The sequence below is a fragment of the Urtica dioica genome, chromosome 5 (genome assembly GCF_054948205.1).
Source record: "Urtica dioica subsp. dioica isolate 48M chromosome 5, U.dioica_male_clone48M_v1_H2, whole genome shotgun sequence".
Classification (NCBI taxonomy): Eukaryota; Viridiplantae; Streptophyta; class Magnoliopsida; order Rosales; family Urticaceae; genus Urtica; species Urtica dioica.
The window spans coordinates 26,151,725-26,177,917 of NC_142760.1; the positions used below are offsets into that span (position 1 = coordinate 26,151,725).

Sequence of the window (26,193 nt, forward strand, 5' to 3'; positions counted from 1 at the left end):
CAAGTCTTAGAGTCGAAGAGCTAAAACAAAAATGCTAGCTCAAATGTGGACCTAGGTACCAAAAAAAATGAAAAGGGAAGAGAGAGAGAGAAGTAGGCTGCCAAACTTAGAGAGAGAAGCTCTCAATCTCTAAAATTTTGGGATGAGAAACAATGAGAATGATGGCTCTATTTATAGGAGTAGGATTACCTTCAAAAGGTAGTTTCCTCTTTTCCATAGAATATCACATATTCATGAGAAAATATTTCCTTTCTTTCTCTAGCTTTGGACGTGCAACCTCATGCTTCTAGAAGCAAGTTTGTTTCCTCTTTTCCTTGCTCTCTCTTGGTTGGCCACCTATTGCCTTTCCTCATAGAGGAAATTTGTTTCCTCTTTTTTCTTTTGGCAAGTATCTTCACACATTAATGCACAAAATAAACTCTCTTTTCTCTCTTATTTGGACTTGTAAGGGCTTCTAGAAGGAGCTTCTAGATGTTTCTTCATTTGTTCATGACAACATAAGAAAAGCCCATTAAGAATTTTCAAGTAAAATTCCATGAAATGAAATTAATCCTCAAGACCCAAATTCTTTAAGTTGACCGTGTGGATCAATTCATTGTCATCATATGACAATGTAAAAAAAACATATTTATTGACATTCATTTCATCATATGTCCAAAAAGATAAAAATATCCTTTACACAATTTTCGTAAAACTTATCTAATTCTTATTTTGCCTTAGCTTCTACTTTAACTAATCCTACTTGAAAAGACTTGTGACAGTGACCTCATGGATTCAAATGAACAAAGCTTGAGCTAACGTACTTGGACTCAAAAGTTCACAAACCTTTTCCAAGTTTAGCTTAATGTCAACTGACTCCACTAGAGAGTTGACACTGAGAATCTCTCGGTTCAAATGAATTTATTTTCTACTCAATAATTCAACTTAATTGTGATGAGTAGATCCACTGAATATTATCTATGTTTACCCTTCATTAATATCATCAGCTAGATGGGATTTACAAAATTACCATTTTACCCTTCTAGTTGTTATTTCCTCAACTATTTTGTTGCTTGTGAATAAGTTAGAAACAATGTATTGACGAGGAGCTAACAAGTCACATTGATTCATCTAAAAGAGTCATGACTCAATTTGGAAACTGGCCAGTTCATTTATTCACATTCCAAGGAACAAAGCATGAGGTGATATACATTGCATTTCAGTAATCTTGTACATGAATTCCATATCTATGAGATCTTCACAAAGTTACTCATGACATATTCATAACTTAGTACTTCACCAATATGTCCTGTTCAGAATAACATAGTGAGTCCGAACTCTGACTTTCTCAAATGAGAATACGTAAACTATGAAATGAGACGTCTCATTTCAAGATTGAGGTAAACATGATGCAATTCATACGTAGTGACCTCGAGACATAAGAGGTTAAATGGTTTGTTCTTATTCTATCTCTAGAAGTGCACTGGTCAATTCAGTACCTTCATAAGATACCTAGAAGAACTACAGAGTCTCCAACTCTCTATGCCCATAACTAGACATCATAGATTCTCCTAACAATCGTACTGAGATCAATACTCCTTTGATCCTTAGATTGCAAATATATTTTTTTAAGCAAACCATGAAGTTTTTGTTCATGCAAATCTACATTTGTCTCTTCATATGTTGTTAGGTTTGTTTAAGGACTAAAGACTTTAGATTATCATAAAGCTTCAAACAGACAAGCAAGACTGAATGAATGTTTCAACTTTTATTAATGATTCAGCAGTTACAAGCAAGAGTCTTCGTGAGATTTTATTACATCAAATGTACATAAATAAAGACTACTACTCTTCTTTTAGGTACCATTGATACCTTTGGCTGCGATAAAGTCGCACCTAAAAATCAAGGTGAACTTTTGGGTGCGACTTTATCGCACCCAAAAGTCCAAATGTTTTAAGCGGTCTTTTCACCCCTTTTTTATAAATTTTGACCGGTCAAAACACTGGGTGCGACTTTTCGCACCCAAAAGGACTATTGGGTGCGACAAAGTTGCACCCAAATTCTAGGTCTGGTTATAAAAAAAATCAGACTGAGCTTTTTTCTATCTCTTTCACGCCCTCACTCTCGATTTCTCTGGTCCTCTTCGCCACCTGAGCTCGCCCGTCGTTCCGCCCCGGTCCGACAGCCTCTCCGGCCGGTAAGTCTTCTCTCATTCTCTCTCTCTCTCTCTCTCTCTCTCTCTATCCTACTCTCTCTCTTTCTCACATTCTCTCTCTCCAGCTCACTATATATATCTCTCCTCTTCTCCGGTCCTCACTGCTGTTAAGCTCAATCAGAACGAAGAAGAGACAGAGCGAGAATCGGACGGAGAATCCCAATCGAGATAGAGAGAGGGAGAGAGTGCCGAAGCAGAGATCGCTGGGAAAAGAGGGAGAGAGTGCCGAAGAAGACTCGAACCCCACCAATTTCACCCGAGGTAAGAGGAATTTTATCTCTAGGGTTTGATTTCTATGATTTAGGGATTTTAGAGATTCTAGGGTTTCGAGTTATTAGAATATGAAATCGGCTCCTATAGCGTTGGTTCAATGATGATTCTAGGTGAGTGATTGTGTTTGGAATCTTTGATTGATCTGGCCGTGTGTTTGAGATGATGTTTTTAGGGTTTGTTGTTAGTCTTGTACCCTTTGTTTTGTCAGGAAATTATCTCTCATGTTGCTTGAAGTGGAAACTTGTTCTTAATATAGTTGGTGAAGCTTGGGTTTATTTTGTTGGTTTTGGCCGAGACTTGTGAGTGTGCTTTTGGTTGAAATGATATGAAGTGGTTTGTTTTGGCCGTGGGTTTAAGGTCAAGAATCTGAGAATTTGGTGTATTTTATTTAATCTGAGAATAACGTTTGGTTTCAGATTTGATGTTTTTTTCCGGATTTGTTGATATGGTTGTTAAGCTTTGGTTTTGTTGCGAGTTTGTTTTCGAGAGTTAGGCTCGGTTTAGGTGGCCTAGACATGGCTCGGGGCAGCGGTTCGGGACGGCGAGGATTGTAGCTAAGGAAGTTGCTTGTAGCTAAGGATTTCAAGTACTAATTTATTGATTAGCATGTAAAGACGCTCAATATAGAAACCCTTGCTCTATTTCCTTTTGCTAAACATGTTGATATTGTTGATTCAATGAGGTTTTTTTTTCTCTTAACCAAAATTGGAATTTATGATACGTAGATAGTTTAGAGGATTAAAACTCATCAGAACTTGTGGACATAAGTGGATCTTGAGGACACATTGTGTTTCAAAGTTTGAGGCTTAACGTATTTAGTTGCTTTTTATTTTTATAAATAAATTAAGAATCGAAGTCACTTATAAATCAGGTGACAACTAAAGCACTGCTAATAATGACGTTTTTCAAAAATTTAAAGTCACTTTATAATAGAGCGACATCTTAAGCATTATTTCTTTTAACCCACAAATGACTATCGGGTGCGAAAAATCGAACCCAATGGTCATGGCGGGAAAATATCGGGTGCGACTTTAGGTGCGGTAAGTCGCACCTAAATGTCGCACCCGAAAGTCAAGACTTTTGGGTGCGACTTTTCGCACCCAAGACTTTTAGGTGCGGACTTTCGGGTGCGGAAAAGTCGCACCTAAAGATATCTTTGGGTGCGAAAATTGACTTTTGGGTGCGAAAAAAATCGCACCCAAAGGTATTTTTTGTACTAGTGAAAGTGGCTAGCAGTTGGTCTCATAGTCAGACATAAAAAGAAGAATATCAAGATCGGGGACTTTTAGGAGATATTCATTAGCTCGAACACCAGATTTTACACCATGTGGGGGCCAATATTATCACAGACCATTGGATTCTTTTGGTTATTTCCATCATCGCCATGTCAATCACAGTTTATGACTCATAGTCTAGAGCTATTAAAGGGTGACGAATAGGAGTGTAACCATTATGTCTAAATTCCTCCCTATCATGCTAGGCTCAATTAGTGCATTTGCGAGCTTGACAATTGAGGATCAAACTTTTGAGCCTTTTCCGGATTATATACGGCCATGATATGCCTCAACAACATAACGGGTATTGTTAATTATTTTTATATTATAAATGTCTACTTTTTAGCTAGTTATTATTTCTAAATTTAATATTGTTCATTGTGTCGACGGTGGAGACTGTAGAATGTTCGTCGTTAAGGCCGCAGAGTTCTTGATGCACAGTCTTCCATTGACGAAATTGAGGCAAGAAGACATGGCCATGTACCGCCAATAGCAAGTCATCAATCTGTAAAAGCGCGACATTTTGAAGATCAAGAATCGATGCATGTCTGACAATGATGTGTGATGTGTTGTATTAGTTACAAACAATGATATGTAGTATGTTAATTTGTTGTCCCACTCTTAAGATATGTAGGATTTGACTTTAACTTTCAGGTAGTTTTTAAAATTAATGTGATCAAACTCATTATGATTTTTTAATTGATATTAGTGTCAATAAATTACAGTATCATTGACATTAATGTCAATAAATTATGTGATTTGTTGTCATCTTCATAACTAAAAATTGATGTGATAACTTCATTAAAATAGTGAAAAAAATATACACTTACCACCAGATTTGAAAACCTCCAGTTTTTCTTAATCTAACCACACGAACGGCCCACTCACAAATGTCACCTGGAAAAACGACGTAGAGATACTTCTTACAAGAACATTCTGCCTTGTATGAAAACTGTTTCCTTATAGCATACATGCTCAAATGGTTCTTCAAGGCTGTTTGGTAGTGTATAGACGTACAACCATGACTCTAATAGGCGAGATCAAATCTATCACTTCAAACACTCAAATGTTCACACAACATGTCCTCGATAATGATAGTTTGGTATGTTGTCAATGGTGCCCACAAGAAGAGTAGTAGTCTTTACTTATGTATATTTGATGTAATAAAGTCTCACGAAGACTCTTGATTGTAACTGCTGAATCATTAATAAAAGTTGAAACGTTCATTCATTCTTCCTTGTCTGTTTATAGCTTTATGATAATCTGTAGTCTTTAGTCCTTAAACAAACCTAACAACATATGAAGAAACAAATGTAGATTTGCATGAACAAACTCTTCATGGTTTGCTTAAAACAATATATTCCCAATCTAAGGATCAAAGGACTATTGATCTCAGTACGATTGTTAGGAGAATCTATGATGTCTGGTTATGGGGCATAGAGAGTTGAAGACTCTATAGTTCTTCTAGGTATCTTCTAAAGGTATTGAATTGACCAGTGCACTTCTAGAGATAGAATAAGAACAAATCATTTAACCTCTTATGTCTCGAGGTCACTACGTATGAATTGCATCATGCTTACCTCAATCCTGAAATGAGACGTATCATTTCACAGCTTACGTATTCTCATTTGAGAAAGTCAGAGTTCGGATTCACTATGTGATTCTAAACAGGACCTATTGGTGAAGTACGAAGTTATGAAGATGTCATGAGTAACTTTGTGAAGATCTCATAGATATGGAATTCATGTACAAGATTGCTGAAATTCAATGTATATCACCTCATGCTTTGTTCCTTGGAATGTGAATAAATGAACTGGCCAGTGTCCAAATTGAGTCATGACTCTTTTGGATGAATCAATGTGACTTGTTAGCTCCTCGTCAATACATTGTTTCTAACTTAGACAAGTTTTACAAAAATTGTCTAAATGCTATTTTTGTGATTTTGGACATGGGATGAAATGAATGTAATTAAATAAGTTTTTTGACATTGTCATATGATGACAAATGAATTAAACCACACGGCCATTTCAATGAATTTGGGCCTTGAGGATTAATTTCATTTCATGGAATTTTACTTGAAAATTCTTAATGGGTTTTTCTTATGTTATCATGAACAAATGAAGAAACATCTAGAAGGTCCTTCTAGAAGCCTTCTACTCGTCCAACCTAAGCAAGAGAAGAGGAATTATTTTGTGCATTGATGTACGTAGATACTTGCCAAAAGAAAAAGATGAAACAAATTTCCTATACAAGGAAACATGATGGGCGGCCAACTAAGGACAAAACAAATGAGGAAACAAATCCAAGGACTTGCATGGTATAGCTTGCACGTCCAAATGGAAGAAAGGGAGGCTAATACTTGCTCATGAATATGTGATATTCTATAGAGAAGAGGAAACTATCTTTTGAAGGTAATCATTCTCCTATAAATAGAGCCCTCATTCTCATTGTTTCTCATCCCACAATTTTAGAGATTAAGAGCTTCTCTCTCTAGAGTTGGCACCTAGGTCCACATTTAACCTAGCGTTTGTTTTAGCTCTTCGTCTCTAAGACTTGTTCTTAAGTCGTTGTGTTTAAAAGTGCCCACACACTAATTTCTTCTTACCTCGAGTGATTTATGTGATAGAAACTTTTGTGGTTACTCGAATTCCCGAAGAACGAAGAAAGACGAGCTGCGTGGGGAGATGAGTGATTCAACCTACACAAGCTTCTCAACGATCAAGCTACATAAAGGTTAGTAAACGTGTAATTGCTCTTAGATAGTTTTAATTTAAAAATAACATGTGCTTGCTCTTTGTCTAGGCTAGTAAAAATCCTTTTTACTTGTTTAAAGAAAATTTTTCTTTTCCGCCGCTTGCTAGAAGCGTTTAATTTTTTCTTAATCCTATATCAATTCCAACAAATGGTATCAGAGCTATGGTCAAAGTTAAGCATGTACATGTGATTAAAACTATGAGCTTGAAAATCGTTTTCGAAAGATTACTCGTTTTTGACAAGTTAGAATTATTTTTTAGATTTTTTTTTAATTTATTGCTCATGTCTTTAAATTAAAAATCATGTTGATTTTCTATGACCTTGGGATGTTATTAAAACACATTAGAATCAGTTCTAAAAGTTTTTAATATTTTCATAATGAAAAACGTGTTTTATTAAGTTTGAGAAATTTCAAGTAATTTCATGACTAGTTATATTGTCTTGCTAGTTTTGTTTGTTTACTCGTTTCGTTTTATGTTTCTTGTTATTTACTTTTATACTATGTTATTACCATGTTAATAAAACAAATATAAAAGCTTAACAACCCTCTAAAATGTTTCGTTAAACTTGATTCTTTTTCACTCAAGTCCGAACTTTAATTATTTCTAGTTTTCTTCGAGCTCGAGAAAAATCCACGGTAAAAGTGGTATAACTCTCTGCTGAGAATTCGAAATTTAATGATTCTTAAATCAAATTAAAGGTTTGTATGTCCTCTTTCCAAGCTCTTGGTTTTGGTCAAAAGGATGTCGGAGCCGTCAGTTATGGCGATTTTACTCCGAGGTGCGCGGCTGCTCCGAAAGTCCAGTTTTTAGAATTCCGGATTTCGGACCCCACTCCATGAGTTATAGAACTCTAATGATAAAATTTCCTTGAGCAAAAATTGTTTTTTTCATAAGATAATAAACATAATGTGAAAGATTAAGATGTTTTGATTTTTAAAAATTTAATTGAAATTGAATTTTTACAAAACTAGTTTGAATTTTGAAAAACCGTTTTCACTTTCAAACTTGAAAATATTTTGTCATCCAAATCAAATAAGTTTTCAAAACTATATTTATACCACATATGTTCAAAATCTATATGCTCTTGAAAATTTGAGTGTGAGGTCTCCTCGAAGACGAGCCGAAAAAACAAAGATGTGTAATCTCAAACTTTAAAGTGTTCAAGTGAGTTGAAGTTAACACTTCCCTCATGCACTTTCCCGAATAGAAAATAGGCAAATATCCGAGTATGTACCTTGTGCCGTTATGCATTAACACTACTCTTCCTTGAACATGAAGATCTAAGATTCATTTCTAGAAGTCCACTGTAAAGATAACTTTTGAATCTCTTGGTTTGTAAATTCACGTTGAATAAACGAGCTTCCGTTTGTTACCATTATGTTATTGAGTGAATGATGGACGTATAAGTTTATCGAGTTAATTTAAAATATATTAAGGTAAGGAGAAATCTCGGATTAAATTAAGGAATTATGAGTTTATCTCGACTAATAAATTATTTCCGAGAAAATATTCTGGAAATTAATTTAAGAAATAAATTCTCAAGAATGAGAATTAATTCCGAGAAACCTTAAATATATTTTAATTAATTTAGAACGAACAAGAAAATTCTCGGTTCGAATCATATAATTATAATCCCTTCGGTTATGGGTTTAATTAAATAATTATATGAACAGGACTTGGTTGTAATGATTTTTAAGGGACCCATTTGAAAGAAAACAAGGAAAAGAGATTGGTTTGTGAATAATAGGATAAGGATTGAGTTGCGACGTCATCAATCAAAGAAGTGAAATTTTATCTTCAGTGATGTATATCACTTGGTCGGCCAAACCACACCAGCCCACGCGAGAAAAAAAAAAAAAGAAAAGAGAAAGAAGAAAAGAAAGAAAGGAAGAAGAAGAAGAGAACGCCGAGGACCGAGAGGGAGAGAAAGAGAAATCGAGGGAGAGAGAAGGGCCGAGAGAGAGGAAGAGAGCGAGGGAGTGAGCTCGCGGAGGAAGAGCAAGGCCGACAGCCACCGAGACCGGGCCACTGGACGCGCGCGCCATCCAGCTGAGACCGAGCGCCGCCGCGCGTGTCGCGAGCCGCCGAGCACGCCGGCCACGAGGAGACGCCGGAGAGTGAGAGGGTGAACGCCGGAGGGTTCAATTCCTCCAGAAATGAGGTGAAACTCTTTTACCCAAATTCAAATTCAAGAGATTAGGGTTTGTTTTGAATTTGGGGTTTGTGGTTTTAGTCAGGATTTCGTGAAATTGATGTTTCCTTGAGGAAGTTTATGGCTGATTAAGGTGATTTGATGTTCGAAATTGTTTATTGAAAGTGGGTTGTGAGTTCTTGGTTTTGTTTTGGCCGATCTGATTAAATTGGAAGTTTGGGATTTGAATTCTTGAGGATTTCGAGTTTCTGGTGATGTGTTGAGCTGATCTTTGCTAGAATTAGGAGAGGCTATGAGAAATTTGGGAAACTTGTGAGTTGGTTGATTTGACGGTCTTGGCCGTGTGACTCGTTGGGGCCGTGTGAATGTTTTGGCCGTGAGCATTCTTTTGTTTGTGGCTGATTCATTTTGACTGTTTGTGACTATAATTCTGAGCCTCTGAGTTATTTGGTTGTGAATCTGTGGCTGGTCGTGTTTGATTTTGATTTTGGATTGAACTTTTTGGTTCCTGAGTTTCACTTGGCCGAGCGTGATATTAGCTTTGAGCCGTGAGTCTTGTTTTCGTTGAGTCCGAGAGTCTTGATGTGGGTGTTGCTGATTTGATTGTTTTGTTTTTGGGATTTGAACTTTTGGATTTGAGAATTGTGATGTTTCGTTCCGATTTTGGATGGTTCGCTTTTAAGATTGAATTGTTGATTTGTGATTTGAGAAATGATTTTTCCGTTTCGGTTTCGATTAGCTCATTTTGAGATGTGATATGTGGGCTCGGTTTTTGTTAGTGGATTTTGAGATAGATATGTGGATTTTATGACAAGGTTACGGATTTTGTGACAAGTTGGTTGGATTCGTGTTTGGTTGTGTGACTTGTTTGGGGTTCGGGTTTTCGAGTCGAGATGTCGGATTTGGAATTTTGGAAATTGATAAGAGTTTGAATTTAAGGAATTAACTCGTTGTCGGATTCCGCGGTTTGATGACAGATTTGGACGGACGAGCGGGAATCGGACGAGTCAAAGGCGACAAAGCCGGATTTTGAAGTTTTCAAGAAAAGAGTTATCGAAATTAAAGCTCGATTAACTCGTGAGTTTTTTTAAATCGCTTATAGCGTTTAAATACTCTCAGTTGGTTATTGCAATGTATTTCATTTATTTAAATAAATAATTCATGGTTATTTATTTAATAACGTTCGAGTATTTAATTTAATTATTCATTTTGAAATTCTCGGTTATTTTAATTTCGGATTAATCAACTTATTATTGAATTTTATTTCGTATCATTCTCGATACGAAAGGATACGAGTCTTGAATAAGTTTAACTTCCGAAAAATCGGAGAATAATAAATTAAATTCTCGAATACCGAACCGTCTCGAACTTAATCCCGATAACGAACCCTATCTTTTTCAAGTAATCTCGAATCCAATAACTAACGGACTTCCAACCTCGGATGCTAGTTCTTTTGACATTTCGACAAGTGTCAAGTATCACGGAGAGCGTGAAAATCAAGACATCGTCGGAAGTCGTCGAACTTTCTGTCGAGCTATTCCAGGTAAGTGTGGAGACATAAGTCAACTACTTACCAAGGGAATAATCTTGTTTACGTGCATTTATGTGTTAATAATAAAAAAGAGTATTAAAAAAGAGTAGGGAAAGCTTTAAAAGACACAAACTCCAAAGATTAAGGCTTCGACCACTCTTTTTGGAAAATTTAGTTGGGTTTATACAATAGGTTCAAATGCTAACTCGAACCAGCCACATTGCTACTTTGTTGTAGTTAGATCCTTCTGCTAACCATAGAGTTTAGCTAGATCTGAGGTGGCAGGAGAGCATGTTGGACTCTCGGATTCGAGCCGAGGGTAGAAGTACCGGGAGTCATATCCCGAGTCTTCAACTTAAAACACTAACGAGCATAAAAGGAAAATGATAATTCTTTCGGGATTTAACCCGAGTCGCTCTCCTGTAAGTAGCATAGGTGTGTACTATGAATGCTGCAGAGTACCCGAACCCTAAAGAATTGATGTGTCGATGGTACCTAAAGGAAATGAACCCTGACGGGCTATCAGGGCTTGGGGGATGGAGCTGAGTACTCATATCTCGGGGAGTCGACCAAGAGTCGTACCCGACTTTGTTGCCAGGCTATGAAGGCCTGAAGAATGCACCTTGACGGGCTATGTGGGCCTAGGGGTGGCGCCGACGTCGAATGAAGTGGTACCATTAGTGGATCCCAGACAGACGTTAAAACTCTTAGGCCGCCGGACGACTGCTGCTCGAAGTCTAAGGCTGGTCTCTTGTAGTTCTAGAGGTTATAGCAGGGGATGTGTGTAACCTTAAAGACGACGAGTACTAGGTAGAGTGTGCACACATTAGTCATGCTCTAGAAGTTGTTAGATTTGCATCAATGCATTCTTATGTGCTTGTTTGCACGTCACATGTTATCACATGGCATTAGTCGCTTTATTTTTCTAGGTTAGACTCCTACTTACTGAGTCAATCGACTCATAGTTTTATGACCCTTGGTAATGTAGAAAAGGGAAAGACGCCGATGTGAACAAGGAAGTTGAAGATGAAGACCGGACGTGTATCTCTTGACCTTGGGGCTAATGGGAACTCACCCGGGTTCAAACCCTTATATAATAATATCTATATTTTGTTGAACCCCTTCCTTAAACTATGATCCTCAAACTATCCCATGTATATATACTTAAAATTCGGGAGCTTGTGTATAAATAAGAGTCGCTATGATGCTCTAATTCCTAAACTATAAACGCGAAAAATTTACCCAGTTTTTCGTATAACCACTTATAACACTTATATATCATCGTAATATGTTTAATATAAGCGTTATGAGTATTATGGTTATTTATTTCTGATTTTGTTGGTATGAGATATATTGTTATATATATATTGATGTTGTGATCTATGACGTAACCCACCGTCGCGGCCCGTGAACCGCCGAAGAGAGGTCGCGGGTCGTGATATCCACTCTATCTCTCTAAGCACTAGGAAAGTATGTTTCCGAAATGTATTAGAGACGATGTGCCAACTCTAAAAACTAAGTGGGAAGGTTATACTTATTTTTTACAACCCACGAACTCTCAACCATCCTTTCCTCGAACAAACACGAATGGAAAAATTACGTCGACTGGAAACGTAACCTCGACATAGTCCTTACCGTGGACAAGCACAAATGGGTACTCACCACCCCATGTCCTCAAACGAATGATGATTCGACACAAGAGGAAAAAGATGCCTTGGCGGCTTGGCTCCGATCCGATGAGATTACGAGGTGCTATATCTTGGCATCAATGAACAATGTGTTGCAACAACAACATCGTGATATCGAGACTGCCGCCGACATGCTCTACAATCTCCATGAGATGTTTGGAGGGCAAAGGCGTCAAGCAAGGTAACAAGTGGTCCGACAGTTTATAAATTGTCGCATGAAGGCTGGAACTCCCGTTAGAGACCATATAATGTTGGTCATTAGTTATCTAAACGAAATGGAGATCCTTGGATCTGAGACTGATGGGGAGACCAAAATAGACATGATCTTGGAAACTCTCCCCGAGTCCTTTGATACCTTTAAGCTGAACTACTCCATGAACAAGCTAGAGTACACTGTTACCGAGCTTATAAAGGAGCTACACATCGCTGAGGATCTCACTAAGAAAAAGAGGACTCAAGGAGAGGTACATGCTACTGCCTCCACCTCTGGATCTAAAAGAGACCTCGCAAGGCCGAGAGGAAGAACCAACCTAAGGTTCAAAAGAAGAAGAAGACGCCAAAGGTTCCTAAGGTGGACAAGTCTAACGACAAGTGCCACCACTGCAATGAACCTGGTCAATGGTGTAGGAACTGTCCTGCCTACCTCAAGACTAAAGAAAAAAGGTATTGTACTTATTACCGAAGCTTACTTAGTAGCTGATAATGTATCAACGTGGATTCTTGACTCCGCTGCTACTAACCATATTTGCTACTCCTTGACTGGTTTAAGGAAAAGAAAAAGCTTAGAGGAAGGCGACTTCTGCTTCAAGTGTGGTGATGGCAGCTTAGTGTCTGCGAAGGTTGTGGGATCCGTGATACTGTCTTTTGAAGATCGCACTTTAAATTTGAATAATGTTTATTATGTTCCTTCGTTTGGGATAAACTTAATATCTGTTGCTTGACTTTTTGAGCAAGATTATTGTTTATAAGTTTATAAAGAATGGAATTCGTATTTCTTTTTCAAATTCTTTTGTCACTGATCCATGTATGAAGAATGCTCTTTTCAACATTTATCTCACGCAACCTTCTCTTTTAGACACTGAAATAGATAATAATCTAGTTAGGGAGCCAAAAAGGATCAAACTTTCTTATTCATCTGATCTAATAAAATCAACATATCTCTGACACTTAAGACTTGGTCAGATCAGTCTAGACAGGATTAAGAGACTTGTGAGTGACGGTCCACTCCAAGCCTCTGCAATAGGTTCAAGTGGGAGTTTGTTGTCAATGGTGCCCACTAGAAGAATAGTAGTCTTTACTTATGTACATTTGATGTAATAAAGTATCACGAAGACTCTTGCTTGTAACTGCTGAATCATTAATAAAAGTTGAAACGTTCATTCATTCTTCCTTGTCTGTTTAAAGTTTTATGATAATCCATAGTCTTTAGTCCTTAAACAAACCTAACAACATATGAAGAGACAAATGTAGATTTGCATGAACAAACTCTTCATGGTTTGCTTAAAACAATATATTCGCAATCTAAGGATCAAAGGACTATTGATCTCAGTACGATTTTTAGGAGAATCTATGATGTCTAGTTTTGGGGCATAGAGAGTTGGAGACTCTGTAGTTCTTCTAGGTGTCTTCTGAAGGTACTGAATTGACCAGTGCACTTCTAGAGATAGAATAAGAACAAACCATTTAACCTCTTATGTCTCGAGGTCACTACGTATGAATTGCATCATGCTTACCTCAATCCTGAAATGAGACGTCTCATTTCATAGCTTACGTATTCTCATTTGAGAAAGTCAGAGTTCGGACTCACTATGTTATTTTGAACAGGACATATTGGTGAAGTACTAAGTTATGAATATGTCATGAGTAACTTTGTGAAGATCTCATAGATATGGAATTCATGTACAAGATTGCTGAAATGCAATGTATATCACCTCATGCTTTGTTCCTTGGAATGTGAATAAATGAATTGGCCACGATCCAAATTGAGTCATGACTCTTTTGGATGAATCAATGTGACTTGTTAGCTCCTCGTCAATACATTGTTTCTAACTTATTCACAAGCGATAAATGAGTTGAGGAAATAACAGTTTGAAGGGTAAAATGGTAATTTTATAAATCTCATCTAGCTGATGATATTAATGAAGGGTAAACATAGATAATATTCAGTGGATCCACTCATCACAATTACGTTGAATTCTTGAGTAGAAAATAAATTCATTTGAACCTAGAGATTCTCAGAGTCAACTCTTTAGTGGAGTCAGTTGACATTAAGCTAAACATAAAAAAAGTTTGTGAACTTTTGAGTCCAAGTGTGTTAGCTCAAGCTTTGTTCATTTAGATCCATGAGGTCACTGTCACAAGTCATTTCGAGTAGGATTAGTTAAACTAGAAGCTAAGTCAAAACAAGAACTAGACAAGTTTTACGAAAATTGTCTAAAGGGTATTTTAGTATTTTTGGACGTATGATGAAATGAATGTCAATAAATAAGTTTTTTTGACATTGTCATATGATGACAAGCAATTTAAACCACACGGCCAAGTTCATGAATTTGGGCCTAGAGGATTAATTTCATTTCATGGAATTTTACTTGAAAATTCTTAATGGGCTCTTTTTATGTTGTCATGAACAAATGAATAAACATTTAGAAGGTCCTTCTAGAAGCCTTCTACTCGTCCAACCTAAGCAAGAGAAGAGGAATTATTTTGTGCATTGATGCATGTAGATACTTGCCAAAAGAAAAAGAGGAAACAAATTTCTTATACAAGGAAACATGATGGGCGGCCAACTAAGGACACAACAAATGAGGAAACAAATCCAAGGACTTGCATGGTATAACTTGCACGTCCAAATGGAAGAAGGGGGAGCTAATATTTGCTCATGAATATGTGATATTCTATAGAGAAGAGGAAACTACCTTTGAAGGTAATCATTCTCCTATAAATAGAGTTCTCATTCTCATTGTTTCTCATCCCACAATTTTAGAGATTGAGAGCTTATCTCTCTAGAGTTGGCCGACCACCTCTCTCTCTCTCTCTCTCTCTCTCTCTCTCTCTCTCTCTCTCTTTCTCTCTTTTTCTCTCTCTCTCTCTCTCTCTCTCTCTCTCTCTCTCTCTCTCTCTCTCTCTCTCTCCCTCTTCGCTTTTCGTTTTTGTTTTGACACCTACGTCCACATTTGACCTAGCGTTTGTTTTAGCTCTTCGACTCTAAGCCTTGTTCTTAAGTCGTCGTGTTTAAAAGTTCCCACACACTAATTCCTTCTTACCTCGAGTGATTTATGTGATAATAAATTTTGTGGTTACTAGAATTCCCGAAGAACGAAGAAAGACGAGCTGCGTGGGGAGACGAGCGATTAAACCTCCAGAAGCTTCTCAACGATCAAGCTACATAAAGGTTAGTAAACGTGTAATTGCTCTTAGATAGTTTTAATTTAAAAATAACATGTGCTTGATCTTTGTCTAGGTTAGTAAAAATAGTTTTTACTTGTTTAAAGAAATTTTTTATTTACCGCCGATTGCTAGAAGCGTTTAATTTTTTCTTAACCCTAGTCGTTGTGTCGAGTGAGTGGTTTGTGATAATCTCCATGGTAGGAAATGGGGCTGTGTCAAGGGAGTGAGATGTGACGCTAACGCACGCGGCAGTTCGAACGTGTTGTATTCTTCTAATGTAAGAGTGGACTGAGATGATAAATCTCCAAATCTACACTCCCCCTTGATTGACTTGATCCTAAGCGTGACATGGACAGCCGAACTGGTGCCTCATCGCATGGAAGCTTCTCTACCTCCATAACAAGATAAAAATTTGACATGAAATGGTCTCAGCTCCTCAAATACAAGTAAATTTTGATGTGGTTATCGTTTGTAATCTTTATTGTCAATGTTGAAAAGAGTGTACCATATTTAACCACGATGGAATGAGTGGACGATAAGCGACCCATCTTTACGTACAATGCTTCCATGAGATGATGGTGGTCAAAAGCATCCACAAGGACAAATAAAAACGACGCACCCTCCTTGTATGCAAATGGTTTAATCCATGTACCACTATACTTGACTTATATTGAAATTTCATCCATTAGTGCATAAAAAGAGTGAAACTGTGATGTTATTTCTCTCTCTCTCTCTCTCTCTCTGATCTGATCTACTCTCGTGATCCACTTCACGAAGCTTTCCTTCTAAACTTAGCCTTGGCCACGGGTTTCAAAGCGATGCCATTTTTATTATTATTAGCACGGTCATCCTTCTTCGGGAACCAATCGACGACGAAGATGGACGGAGTTTTGCCGAGAAGATAGCGAGAAGAGTTGTCACGGTGGGTCTTGAGATCATAAACATCGGAGGAGCTTCTTCGATGACCTACTATTTTTCTTGTTGGCGTTATTGGTGGTGGTGTTATGGGTAGAGCATGAAGTGCTTTTTCTACCGTTTTGGAAGTGGTGAGGCTTGGGGTTTATGGGCAATAGTTTGGAGGAGCAAGGGACGAAAGGGTTGTTGAGAATCTTGTGCATCGTAGAAGAACTTGAACTTGAATGAGGGCTGTTTTGTTCGAGAAGTTTTTATGGCTTCGTCCGATGCATATGGCTGTTGAGCCCCGATATGAACATAAGATCTACATTTTCTTCATGGTTGAAGTAGAGAGAGAGAGAGAGAGAGAGAGAGAGAGAGAGAGAGAGATTTTCATTTAATTCAGTCGAACTTACCAAATTTTGATACATGTCATGTCATCTAATTTAACGCCAAGGGTTGTAACGGAGGGATAAATTATTGACATTGGGTACTTTTCCCACAACTTTTCATGTTTGGATACTTAGTGTTACAAGCCGTAAACAGTTGGTATTTTTGCCGCCATTTCTTCATAAAATAATGATAAGTATCACAGTCCATGCTTAAATATTTCATAAATAAACGAATTAATAAGATAATGTATATAAAAAAAATAAGTAGCACATTGTATGTTTTATATTAAATGTACATTTCAAGAAAAACAAATGCTAACATGCCCGTGAGTTGGTTTTTCAAAACTTTTTGGTATTGAAAAACCAACTCACGGGCATATTAGTATTTGTTTTTCTTGAAATGTTCATAACTAAATCAAATTAGCAATAATTCAATGATAGAACGTTGACAATTTAAATTAAGAGAACGTTTAAATTTATGATGATAACTTACGCTTTAATCAATATATTTAACTTATCTTTAATATATATATATATATATATATATATATATATATATATATATATATATATATATATACATGCAGTGTGTGTGTTACGTATTTATAAATGAATTTATCAATTACTCAAAGTTTCATTATCTTTCCGCATATTTTTCCGAATAGATTTTTGAAATTCATCCACTCAGTTAGTAATTAATGATCTTCCACACACTTTTAAACACAAAAATTTGCAACACCTCAAAAGACATATTAACACCATGAACTTTAGATTAAATGAATCCTAGTATTAACCACATCAAATATGATAATCGAATTACATATATTTTCAATGGCATATTTCTTAATTATTTTCAATGTCGTAATGATTATTTAATTCAGAAGAAAATCAGTTTTTTCTTTATTACCTAAAATAGTCGTAAATAAGCCAAATTATATAATACTTACAAAATATTTAAAGAAAATAATTTGATTTCCAAATTTATTAAAATACCACTTTGATAATAATGATATGCCTCCATAGTATTATTCAAATGATTTAAAGCTGCTTTAAATTGTCCTTTTATTTAACTTTGATTTTTCGTATAAATTTTTCAATAAATGTGGATTAAATTTCTGAAATATGAAGATATTTTTATCTGAAAAAAATAAAAAACTATTATAAGTGAAATATTTCAATAAATGTTGATTAAATTTATGAAATATGAAGATATTTTTATTTTAAAAAAAAAAGAGAAATAATTACTAGTAAAATATTTTAAAAATATGAGTGAAATACGAAAAAATGATGCATGAAATTTTCCCATTGTTTTTGTAGGCGGTGAGAAATTACATATAATAACAACTAATATTTGTTGTGCTAATAAAAATAAGTTAACGATGTGGCTGAATAAAGTACGGCACTTTGCTAATTAGAAATGCGTGAGACCTGTACCTTTTTTAAATCATAGTTCTGAAAGCTTAAACGTCAGATGGTGGCTGTAGTTTAGTGGTAAGAATTCCACGTTGTGGCCGTGGAGACCTGGGCTCGAATCCCAGCAGCCACACTTTCGACTTTTTGTATACATTATTTTAATAAATATTGTTGATCATAGGTTAAATGTTCTAAATGACATTCATCACGATATATAGTGTTACTGTTATCTATTGACGTTTCAAAATATATCTATATATATATATATATATATATATATATATATATATATATATAGTGTTATCCATTGTATTTATATATATATATATATATATATATATATATATATATATATATATATATATATCATATTTACAAAGCATTCCCCGTTCTTGTTTTTATTAGGTGGGGCATGACCATGAATATATTTTGAATATTTATTTTTATTGATATAGTATTAGGAATAGATAATAAAATATAATACAAAAATAATAAAAGAAGACACAGTAATGAAAATTTGAATAACTTGAATATTATCTTTTATAAATGTGAAAACTAAACTACTAATAATTATAAAATTTTGATTACACTTTTGACTTTTTGTATATATTATTTTAATAAATATTGTTGATCATAGGTTAAATGTTCTAAATGACATTCATCACGATATATAGTCAGAGCCGGCTCAAAGAATTTAAGAGCCTAGGGCGAATGGTGAAAAAAATGCCTTTTTATAATTGTATTTAAATTAATTTAGATATATATAAATATGTAAATTGAACAAAACATTAAATATGTAATTACTTGTAGAGTAACTATTTGCACAACACAATGTAATTACAAAAAAAACATATTACAAAGTAGAAAGCTAAAAAATTACACAAAGTCTACTTTTATTGTTTTTAAAAATATAACACTAATTATTAATATGTTGATAAAAACAAATAAAAACAGACATACAAACAAAAATTAACATAAAAAAATAGAAAGCAAAGGAAAGAAAATAATAATAATAATAATAATAATAATAATAATAATAATAATAATAATAATAATAATAATAATAAGAGTTATAAAATGATAAAACTTGAAAATAACTTGCTATTTACGAAGATAGAACCAATTTTTTTTTTTTTTTTATCACTCTTGACATCTTTCTTCTTTTGAACTCTTTCTTCTTTTGAAAATAACTTGTTTTTTGTTTTTTTATTATTTGAGTATTGTAAAATATTTTGAATAAAAGAATTTATATTTAAGAGAACAAAATACCACTTTGATGTTGTAAAAAAAAAACATTTCGTTTCTCAATACAATATTGTTGCAATTTTTTTATGTAGTTAAAAAACTAATAATAGGCTTTTGGGGCAGATGTGCTAATAATAAACGTAACTCTAGAATAAGCTTTGATTCTCAATCAGCTTATTATTTATTATTAGTTTAGAAATATTAATTGGCAATAGAGTTGACGAATCAGCTCAATAGGCTTTCTTGCTGATTTTTTTTGGGATTGAGAGAAATTTTGGGCCTTATTTGTTGTTTTTCCACGTTCTCATCAGTTTTCAGTGGTCTTATGTTTTTTTTTTATTTCTACATAATAATAGCAAATTTGTAAATGGGCCTTATATAGTGTTATCTATTGTATTATATATATATATATATATATATATATATATATATATATATATATATATATATATATATACTTGTCATATTTACAAAGCATTCCCCGTTCTTGTTTTTGGCACCGTTTGACACAGCTTTGTTTTTTAAGAAAGTGCTTTTAGTTTCTGTTTAAAAAAAAACTGTTTTTTTTTTAAAACTGACAGGTGTTTGGTAAACTGTTTATAAAACAGTTGTTGCTGGTAACAAAAGCTGATTTAGCGTTTGGTAAAATAAATATATTATGGTCAAAAGACTAAAATAGACATGGTCTTATAAATTAAATAATAATTATTTATATGCTTATTTATATGCATATATATGAATTATAATTACAAACTAGAAAAATATGGACGAAACAAATTTATTTTATTTTTAATATAAAGTTTTTTAATTATTGACAAAAATGTAAACTACAAATTTATCATTTCTACTAAACTTGCAGCAATCTCATCTCTTAACTTGTCCATACTACTCGAAGAAGTCTGACAATCTTCATCTTGATCTTCAGTTGTGTCGTTTTCATCCCCCTCGACATCGCCCTCTGTCTCGTCGAATATTTCAAAATCCATCTCTTGTCTTGCATGCATTCGAATATAGTTATGCAGTGCCATAGTTGCGATAACTATTTTTACTTGATTTTACTTGATCTTCAGTTGTGTCGTTTTCATCCCCCTCGACATCGCCCTCTGTCTCGTCGAATATTTCAAAATCCATCTCTTGTCTTGCATGCATTCGAATATAGTTATGCAGTGCCATAGTTGCGATAACTATTTTTACTTGATTTTTGAATGGATAACTCGGCATGACATTCAGGATTCTCCATCTTTTTTTCCACACTCCAGAGCTCCGCTCGATGACGCTTCTCAGAGAAGAATGTGCACGATTGAAGATTTCTTTGCTTGTAGTAGGTTGAGTTCTTCTTGCACGAAAATGCTCCAGATGGTATGTTTGACCTTTATACGGACCAAGATATCCAGGCAAATTCGGATAACCAGCGTCAACCAGATAATACTTTCCTGTGACATATCAAGTTGAATATAATGATTTAGTTTAAACTGTATACAAGACAAAGCTATAACAAAAAAAATTAAAGTCATACCTTCTTAAGGTTTTGGAAAGTTAATCTCAGTATCACGAAGAGCGGCAGAGAATACCCTTGAATCATGAGCGCTACCTTCCCAACCAGCATACGCAAAAGTGAATTTCATATTGAAATCACATACAGCCATAACATTTTGAGTAGGAATCTTCTTTCTACCGATAAACGGTATTTGATCTGCTTGAGGTAAAGAAGCTGGAACATGAACACCATCTATAGCACCAATGCAATCCTTAAAAAAAAAAAATATCTCAATTAATTTATACAAAGTATCGATGAAAATAAATAACAAAAATATGAGTATAAGACCTTAAAATGTGGCATATATCTTGGATCGTTTGCTATTTCTTTGGGAGTACTCTTAAATTATGGATCAGCAGGTTTTATGACATCGGCTCCCATGAGACATAATATATCCAACGTCTCCGAAAAATATCGACTTATCGTCTCACCAGAGAATGTTGAAACATCTCTTGCACCAACCGGTTTCCTAGACCATGTCCCAGAATAATTAGCGTCATTCCTAAAATCTCCAATGCAGTCATATGTCTTGAACCTTTGAATCCGTAACTTGTTTCCAAGTTATTGCACAAACTTATGAAAACCTCTTTTTCCATTCTGAACATTCTTTGGCACCGAATTCTGTTTCCCCTCAACATCTCTTGAAGAAAAATATGCCCCGTTTTTTTTTAATCCATACACGGAACTTTATGTATGTATGTATCATAATAAATTTGCATCAAATGAGCAATTTTCCGTATAAGAACATTGCGTTCGTTATGTTTCTTTTTGGCAACAATGTCGAACTCATCATCTGATGTGGTATCCATTTGTTCCTGAAAACGAATATGTGATATCATAAGATTAAATAACATTCAATGTAAACATTATTTATGCTAAAACAAATAAGTAACCAAGGAATATAAACGAGACTAACATTCTCGTATTGTTTGATTATTATAGTAAAACAAAATAAACAACAAATGCAAAACAATGAATGTTGTTCTCATATAAGAACACTTATTCAATACAATTGATTAAAAATTCAAACGCGCGAAATATTTGGAGCTGCTCCTGGATTAGAGCCATAAAGTAGACCATACTCGTAAGTGAGCCAACAACTTTGAATATGTGGATCTTTCATCGTTGCAAACATCTCTCTCTTCTCGCGACTCTGAAATAGTTTGGTCGCAAAAAGCCACGTTGGATCTCCGATTACAATACCAGGCAGTGACAAAACAACTTCCATTACTTCAGCGATACTAGTACCAGGCATCTCTTTGCGTACTACGTATACGGTGTCGCTACGCTCTTCTGTTGCCTTCACAAGACGCTCGATTTGAGAAGATAATTTAGCCGCTCCACTAACTTTGCTCCGTCCACCAGCCATTTTAAACTTTGGAAAATTATTGATGTCTAGGGGATTTTTGTTGTTGTTATTCAAACTCTTTTGAGGATTCGGCTGACATACAGGATCCTCCGATTCATCACTTCTTTCTTCTAAGTTGTCAGCACTAGGAAATGCCTCACTACCACCGTAATGGCGAGGGTTAGTTGTAGAAGAAAATGCATACGCTCCAGTTGCAACTATATCCTTGAACATCGTATCCAGTTTATCTTCGAACTCCAGAGAAATGTCTTCTTTGCTAAATTTTCCGAATTTTTTATTCTCCTACAAAAAAGTTTTTTCTTTGTTATAATTTAAATTTGAAGTTTGTAAATTTATTTGATTATCGATACAAACCTTTATTTTACTACGCCACCACTCTTCACTTGCCTCAACGGTATTATTGTTACCATTCCATCCAAGGCCAGTTTCTTTTCCGATCAATTGCTTCCAGAGTTTCCATTCACCTTTCAATAACTCCAGCTTATTTTTCAATTGAGCTTTATCGTAACCTCTTTGTGTTTTCTCGGAAATATTTTTCACCATATTCTCCCATCCTATTTTGGTGAAGCTTGTTCCCGGTCGATTTCCAGCTTCAATCTCCGCAATACATACGTCGCATAAAATTTCAACCGCATCATTATCCCAGATTGCTTTTGTTCGAGGACGTGATTCTTGATTTTCAGGCATCTACAAGTATACATTGAATTTATATAAATTTTTACAAAAATAATAAAATAATCTTTAAAACAGGAATTATTTGTACTATATAAAATAAGTATTGAAAATTTTTTCAAAAGCTAAAAATCATACCTATATTGAAAATAAGTATTGAAAAAATCAACTCCGCTAAAAATCATACCTATAAAATATTATAAAATAAGTATTGAAAAAATTATCAAAAGCTCAATAAAAATTAATATCTATTTGAAAATAAGTTTCACTTAAATGTGGTGTGTACATACCTATATTGATTTTTATAAGTTTCTTAAGAATGATTTTTATAAGTTTTATTTTTTCTTAATAGTTTCTTTTCAATTTAGAAAATTGAATATATTAATTCTAAAGAGTAATAAAAATTGTAAGAGAAAGGAAACATATTTTATTCTCAAAAGCAGACTCGGTGGAGACATCACTTATCTTCATCGACATTTTTTTTAGAGAGAGAGAGCGATCGAGCGATTCTAACCCTAGCGATCGAGCGATTCTTAGCGAGCGATCCTTAGGTATTTTTTCTTCAATCGGTCTCACTCTATTTTTCTTCAAGTCCGCTAACTCTGTTGAGCTGATATTTTAGTTGTTACATTTCTAGGTTTTCCGGTTTGGGTCAGCTGGGGGTTCGGGGCTTTAGAGAGCGTGAGACACAGAGCTCCGGCGAAACGAAGGCAGAGGTAAGCGATCGAGGTAAGCTATCAACTTATTCTTCAATACAAATTTATAGTTTCTGGATTTGCGGTTTCGGTTCTTGATTTGAAAATAGGGTTTCCGGTTGTACGAGGTTCGATTTGATAATAGATTTCATTGCTTGTAGTTTTGGGGGTTTTGATTCTCGAGCTTTCTTTTTTATAATAGCCATAGCTTATCTCGACGCCTCGGATTAGTGTTGAGCTTATGATTGGATTTTCTGGGCCAGCGGGTAGGACTTTTTTTTTTCTTCTTCTGTGGAAGCTAGGTAGTGTGAGGTGAATTGGGAGAAGGAATTGGTAGGGGAGTTTTGACATGATTTATTGTTGGCCGGCTTGAAATCATTCATCTCTTTGTCTGCCATTTCTGATCAACTCTCAAGCTAGGCCAGGCCATTATATTTATAAATGTATTAAGTTTCATATATATATATATATTTGCTGCCTATCTTCATGTTTGAACGAATTGCATAACAGAAAATGTAATTTACTAGACTCTGTTTTAGGGCTAACATCTAAATTGATACATTTTTTTATGTCACTGCACCTATTTTTACTAGAACTAAACGTTGATGTTCCTGTCTATTATCCAAAAATGAATTGAAAAAAGGAGTTCTTCTGATAACATAAGGGATTGAATTGGAAAATAGTTTACCTTGTATGTGGAATCACTCATCGTAAGTTCGTCTTCAATTTCTTTTTCTTTTCAGTTTCTTCCCCATACATGTATGCAGAGATGAAAATGAGACCGCCTTGCTTCACTGCTTTGTTCCTCACAGGTTTGTGTAATTAATTGCAACTGTTTCCACATACTTAAATTGGACGTGATCAAATATGAAGTCAAATCTGTGTATCACATTTTTAGGAACAAATTAGCTTAGTCAATTGTAAATACGCATGTATAGGGTATTTATTGCTGTGTAATCTGAATGAGTAAATCTCGTATATAAGAGATCAATTCAAATATTTGCTATTTTATAGAAGGTAGTTTTTTTTATTCTGAGTTGTGTAATCTGAATGAGTAAGCAGACTATTTAAACGTGTATTTATTTCTTCTATGACTGGGTTTCTTTAGTTAGAAAGTTTAGGAGATAATTTAGGGATTCCAAAAATTGACTAAGGATATTAAAGTAATTCTCTTGCTGTTTTAAAAACGCTGTTTAAAAAAGCTACGATTCATAGCTTTTCCGAATCTAGTATAAAATCCAAAAGCGATTTTGAAGTTTTTTCTAACCGCAGTTTTACCAAACAGCCAAAATCGGTTTTGCTTATACTAAAAACAAAAACTAGAGAATTTAATCTGTACCAAACATGCCCTTTATTAGGTGGGGCATGACCACGTATATATTTTGAATATTTATTTTTATTGATATAGTATTAGGAATAGATAATAAAATATAATACAAAAATTATAAAAGAAGACACAGTAATAAAAATTTGAATAACTTGAATATTATCTTTTATAAATGTGAAAACTAAACTACTAATAATTTTAAATGTAATTTATACAGGTACATAATAAAAGAGAATTATAAAATTTTGATTACACTTATATTTTTTTTTATAAATAAGAAATGACGAAATATTAAAAGTTTTTAAATCTATGCCATGACTTGTTTTCGTAGATATTTTCATGGAATATATATATGTATATATATATATATATATATATATATATATATATATATATATATATTGAAATGTAGTTAGTTAGTATTGAAATTGGATTAAAAATTTAAAATCTAATTAAGATTGATTAATAAGTTTAATACTGTTTACATCCTCACTGACATGAGTATTTACTTTTAAACTCTAAACTCTAACATGTTATTTAGTTGTTATTTTTATATGATGACATTTTACTGCCTTGAAAAAAAGAAAATCATTATTATATACTCTATACATGTAATTATGTATACAAAAATGAGGTGTCGGCCATTTTATACAACTATATATATGCTAATTAACTAAATCAGAGAGATATAGATAGAGAGAGAGGCGGTGTGATAATGGGTGAGAAAAACCAGTGAGCATTTAATGCAAGCATGTGCATTAAATATATCAACTAAAAAACGTCAGATAAATCTTTGCCACGTGACTTGTAAAAACGCAAAAAAAAAAACTTGCGAAACGTTTTAACATACGCTCTTTTATAGTATGTTAAAGATACGATTGGTAGCTTAAAAGTACTATGTTATAGTTTACCCTACACTTATTGGACTGTAATATAATTTTTGTTTTTGGGCAATAGTTCAATAGTTCACCATACTTTTAAAAAACAAAGCTTTATTTTATTAATCAAATAATTCACCAGACCGAAATAAATTAAATTAAGAGATTTGTAAAGAAGTAGCCATTTAATGAGGGGCCTTTTAAAATAATAGCCAACGTTTGTTTTTTGTTAAGCAATTAGCCAAAAAAAATAATGTACCTAAAATGCCGTTTTCCCCAATTCATCAGACAAGACTCAGATAAGCTTCCATGGACGCTCAAGAACCGGCTCTTGGAAACCCTAGGATCGCGCAGCTTCTGAGGCTCCTCCCGAACTCGGCTCGCCACCGCACCACCATGCCTTTCTCGAGCCTCAGGTCGCCGGAGGGAAGCTCCATCTCCAGCTCGCGGACGCGGTCGAACCTCCGGAGGATCTGCGACGGCGAGTTCTGCGGCGGAGGCGAAGGGCTGCAGAGG

The 26,193-nt window shown here is 34.7% G+C and overlaps 1 protein-coding gene and 1 non-coding gene across 2 annotated transcripts; one reads left to right on the plus strand and one right to left on the minus strand.

The window, feature by feature from the left end:
- The first annotated feature begins 18,015 nt into the window (after positions 1-18,015).
- Positions 18,016-18,087, plus strand: TRNAH-GUG (transfer RNA histidin (anticodon GUG)). The gene has a single exon. It is a non-coding gene; the product is annotated as a tRNA-His (tRNA).
- A 3,673-nt stretch (positions 18,088-21,760) lies between these two features.
- On the minus strand, positions 21,761-22,648 carry LOC149397660 (uncharacterized). The gene is made up of 2 exons (XM_089614307.1): positions 22,493-22,648; positions 21,761-22,387 (listed from the first exon to the last, which is right to left on the minus strand). The coding sequence occupies exons 1-2, from the start codon at positions 22,646-22,648 to the stop codon at positions 21,761-21,763; spliced, it is 783 nt and encodes a 260-aa protein (XP_089470433.1).
- Positions 22,649-26,193: the final 3,545 nt, after the last annotated feature.

Excerpts from the sequence above, each read along its gene's own strand:
- LOC149397660 (XM_089614307.1), bottom strand. The coding sequence starts at position 22,648 with ATGGTGAAAAATATTTCCGAGAAAACACAAAGAGGTTACGATAAAGCT. Across the intron at positions 22,388-22,492 it reads GTAACAATAATACCGTTGAG|GAGAATAAAAAATTCGGAAA; the intron begins GCAAGTGAAGAG and ends ACTTTTTTGTAG.